The sequence below is a fragment of the Cebus imitator genome, unplaced genomic scaffold, assembly GCF_001604975.1.
Source record: "Cebus imitator isolate Cc_AM_T3 unplaced genomic scaffold, Cebus_imitator-1.0 Scaffold59, whole genome shotgun sequence".
Lineage (NCBI taxonomy): Eukaryota > Metazoa > Chordata > Mammalia > Primates > Cebidae > Cebus > Cebus imitator.
The window spans coordinates 1846558-1850787 of record NW_016107374.1 but is presented as its reverse complement, the minus strand read 5'-3'; the positions used below and the strand labels follow the sequence as shown (position 1 = coordinate 1850787).

The following is a 4230-nucleotide window of genomic DNA, read 5'->3' as shown; positions in this document are numbered from 1 at the left end:
GCAGCCATGCAGTGGGCCTCAGGGTAAAGACAGAGCCAGGGGCAGGTGAGGCCAGCCGTGGAGGCAGACCTGGGCCTGGGCCTTCAGTGATCAGTCAGAAGAGAAGCAAGTCCGGAGCAGAGACCAGGGAGCAGCCAGACCAGCGGGAGTGAGGTCCCGGGAGCCTCCTTCGGCAAGGGTGTGGCCAATGTGTCCTGTGGTTCTGAGGTCCGGGTGATGACGGGGACCATCCCCGAGATCTGGCCACGGAAGGTGACTACTGACCTGGCGCTCCAGAGAAGCAAAGGGGTGGGAGCCGGATTGGAAAGGATCTGAGAGGACAGTAGTAAGCCGTGGATGCTGAGCGTGGCCTTTAGAGTAGACCCCAGGAGGGCTCAAGCAGACCCGACTTGAAACCTGCTCCCTTCCCTGCAAACTGTGCTCCCCAGGGCTGGCCATGAAGCAGGATCATGTGGCAGCCCTGCATGCCCCCCACCTCTGTCCCCTAGGGCACCAAACCCCACTTTGGCATTAGACCCCAGCCTCTGGCCGCAGCTGACTGCCCAGGGGTCAGCCGTGACCCACTTGGCCATCAGAGCCCCCCTGTGCAATGCCAGGAGCTAGGACGCAGCGGGGCAGATTCCCCGGTGTCCGGTCCCCAGCCTCCCATAAGGCAAGGCGAGAGCTCAGCGTGGCTGCAGGGGCGCATGTGCCCACTGCCAGGGCAGAGACGGTGGTGATGTTGCCGGGCCAAGAGGCAGGACACTCAAGGGAGCAGAGGACACCACCTTGGGCTCTGCACAGCGATGGGCCTGCTGCAGTTTTCAGACTTTCCATCCTCGATCCTGGCCCTAAAGGGTCACCTGCTGCCTCTGAGGGCTGGGAATGGGAGTGAGTGAAGGGCACTGAGCTCTCTCCTGCTTCTCTCCTTCCATCCCTCCCTCCTTGGGGTGGGGCAGGATCCTGATTTCCGGCTTCTCCAACACCCACCTGGCTGCCCTGGGTGCTCCCAGGGGCCTCTTCACAGGCAAGGACACCAAAACCACAGGGCTTTGAAATCATCAATCGACTTTAATGCATCGTAAAGAAGGAAAAACTACATCGGCATTATTTAAGACAAACACTTTTTCTCTATCCTCACTACCCACTGGACAGTCCTCCTTGGTCCAAAAAAAACACCTAACAATCTCAAGACACGTTGGCAGCTACCCCTCCCGGGTCCAATCTTTCATATCCTCCCATTACACTGTTAAAACATTTAACTCAATCCATCCGAGAAGAAAACCAAACCGAACAGAAAAGGAAGCTGAAGACATGGACATCGCAAGCCACGCGGTAATGCACACTTGGCACGGCGTAGCCAACACAGAAGATAGAAGACGTGTGCCTCACACGGTTCACTTTGTTCATCCATAAAAGAATATAAAAATCTTGTTCACCCAGTGTGAAGTGTATTAAAATAGATCTGTATCATACAGCACAGTTTCTCCCGGAGTCGTGAGAATGACAGGAGGGACCTGGCGTCTGTGGGCTGTGCCAGCCTCCTCGCTCTGCACCTCTGCGTGTGTGCATGCTCGTCTGTGGTCATGGCCGCGTGCGACACACACACGCGTGTTCAGTGCAATTCGGCACCATGTGATATGCTCGGGGTGGGAGCCCGTGGCTCCTGGATGCATATCCTGTTGTGCTCAGTCCCTCAGGGCCGGGACGTGGGCATCGGGCGAGGGTGATAAGCTGGCACTGCCCACCCTGGATGCAGGAGCCCTTGGCAGCAGGAGTAGGGGACTCTGGTCCCCGAAGGCCGGAACCTCCCCAGGCCACTGCCCTTTCTTCCCTCCCCCGTCCTCCATTCAGTTCTTAAAAAACCCGCTGTATCTTCCAGTTTGGCCAGGCTGCCCGAGGGGTGGTGTTCCCATTTGTACCTTGAAGCAGAGACTACTAGAAGTCAGCCCGAGTCCCCTCCCTACCGTTCACATTAAATATCTCACAATAAAAATACCATACAAAAGTGTGAAGTTATTTTTTGGCATAGTGTCTGTACTGGCAAGAAAGAAGAGTGGAAAACTTATTGGCTCTTCCAAAGGAGGCAAGAAAAGGCTTCAGCTGTAAGTTGAATGATTCAACCCCAAAGAGAAATCCTGCCCAATGCCCCCACCCTGCACGGCTGCGGCTCCACCCTGCCCAGAAACTCCATGAGAAAAACGGATCAATAGCAAACGGAGTCCAAGAGATTGGCAAAAGAAAGAAGCCAGCCTTGAGGGCCCCAAAGACGGAGCAGGAGGGGCAGAGGCCCTGGTGGGGACCACTGCAGCGTCCCGGCACCCAGACACGCGTGCCCCGGACAATGTCTTTCAAGTGAAACAGCTGCAATTCGTAACCCTAATAATACTGACAGAAAGGGGCCCGTGCGGTTCTGCAAAGGCGAGGGGGTGCCCTAGGCCCGCCGGCCACAGGTGGGCCTCCTAGGAGCGTGGGGCATCAGGGAACTACCTAGACCCGCTACCCGCTTCTCGTCCCAACTACCTCTACCACTCAGCTATGTCCGTGCGTTCTCAGCTCCCCTCCCACAGGACACCAAGAGGCGCTGCCCTCAGCGGGGACCGTGTGCTGGGCAGTGTGCTTGTCCCCTCCGACAGGCCAGAGGGAGGCCGTGGAGAGCAGGGCCTGGAAGCTGGAGGCTCAGGCGGCCCTGAGGTGGCCGGGGGTGGAGCTGACTGTGTGCCCCGGCCTGTCATACCCCCACCTGGCCCTTAGATGCCCCCTGTAAATGCGGAGGGCACAGGGCCACATCCCCACCTGGTCCTGGCTCTGGGCCTCTGGCCCAGCTCTTTCCACCTCCTCTCCTCTGTGTGGTTAATTTTTGTCTGAAATTCATAGTGTTCATGAATTAAGGCCGACAGAACCCCCAGGCTGTGTAAGCAGGCTCCCAATCACTTTCCGTGGGTGTGAAGACGGGTCCCTCGGGGTCAGTTGTGGCCCTGTGGGTGCTGGAGGGTGGGGTGTGTGGCTGCCACTGAGGGCTTGGTCCAGGGCCCGGCCAGCAGTGGGGCGGGGTTAGTGGTCGTCATGGTGACCTGCAGCAGCTGCTCGCCCTGTATCAGTCTCAGGAGGGCCCGCAGGCGGTCCAGGGATGACTGGGTCCCCCTCTGGCGGGCCAGCAGGCTTGTCTTCAACTCCAGGCATTTCTGTGGGGGAAGAAGGTCAGGGGAAACGGTCTTAGCATTCTGCTCTGCAGCCATCCTGGTGCAGCCACCACCCGGGCCCCTCTCCCCTCCACTGCTGAGGCCTGCAAGAAACCAGACTGAGGGCCTCACTAAAACCAGGCAGCGGTGCAAATGCAATTACAAAGCAGGAGACGATACTTGTCTTGGAATTTAGGGCTAGAAAAAGTGTGCCTGTGCCTGGGAACATCCTCCCCAGGGCTGTGATGCGACCTCCTCCTCCCCGCTAGCTGCCCACACTCCTCCTCCTGCCGGTCAGCCTGCAGCAGCCTCGGAGACCTTCGGCTTCCCAGCCGCCTTTCTGCTCTTTCTCTTGCCCGCTGTGCTGTGTGGTCTTTTCCAGTCTCTCTATGTACCACGACAAGGAAAAGCAGTAAGGACTGATGCCTTGGGTCCCACATCAGTCTGCTCTGGGTCAAATACTGCTTGGGCAAACAACAAATTCCCTCAGACTGCTTCTAAAGTGATTATAGGGACAACCACAAAGCCTCTCCATAGCATTATTGAAAGAATTAAATGAGACACTGCCTTTAAAAAGCTTCACCAGGGCCTGTTACCATCACCATCCTCCATCACATCTTCACCACCATCATCACCATCACCACCGCCATGATCACCATTATCATCACTACCACCACTATCACTGTGATCCGCACCATCACCATCATCATCAGCATTACCACCATCACCACCATGATCACCATCATCACCACCACTATCACTGTGATCAGCACCATCACCATCACCACCACCATGATCACCATGATCACCACCACCAACTCTGGGATCAGCAACATCACCACCCCCATCATTATTACAATCACCACCATCACCACCACGATCACCATCACCACCACCATCACCACCACTACCATCACTGTGATCAGCATCATCACTACCATCACCACCACCATCACCACCACCCTCATCATCATCACTACCATCACCATCACCACCACCCTCATCATCATCACTACCATCACCATCACCATCACCACCACCCTCATCATCACTACCATCACCATCACCA

The 4230-nt window shown here is 56.6% G+C and overlaps 1 protein-coding gene across 3 annotated transcripts in view; it reads right to left on the bottom strand.

The window, feature by feature from the left end:
• Nucleotides 1-1030: 1030 nt before the first annotated feature.
• PHF21B (PHD finger protein 21B) overlaps nucleotides 1031-4230 on the bottom strand; it is a 113854-nt gene continuing 110654 nt past the window's right edge. For 2 of the 3 annotated variants that reach the window (XM_017529496.2, XM_017529495.2), the window contains exon 13: nucleotides 1031-3164. In XM_017529496.2, coding sequence (XP_017384985.1) covers nucleotides 2946-3164 — 219 coding nt within the window. In that variant the 3' untranslated portion in view covers nucleotides 1031-2945. Of the gene's footprint in view, nucleotides 3165-3460; nucleotides 3549-4230 lie in introns of all 3 variants that reach the window. The other variant, XM_037738907.1, reaches the window with a different exon arrangement.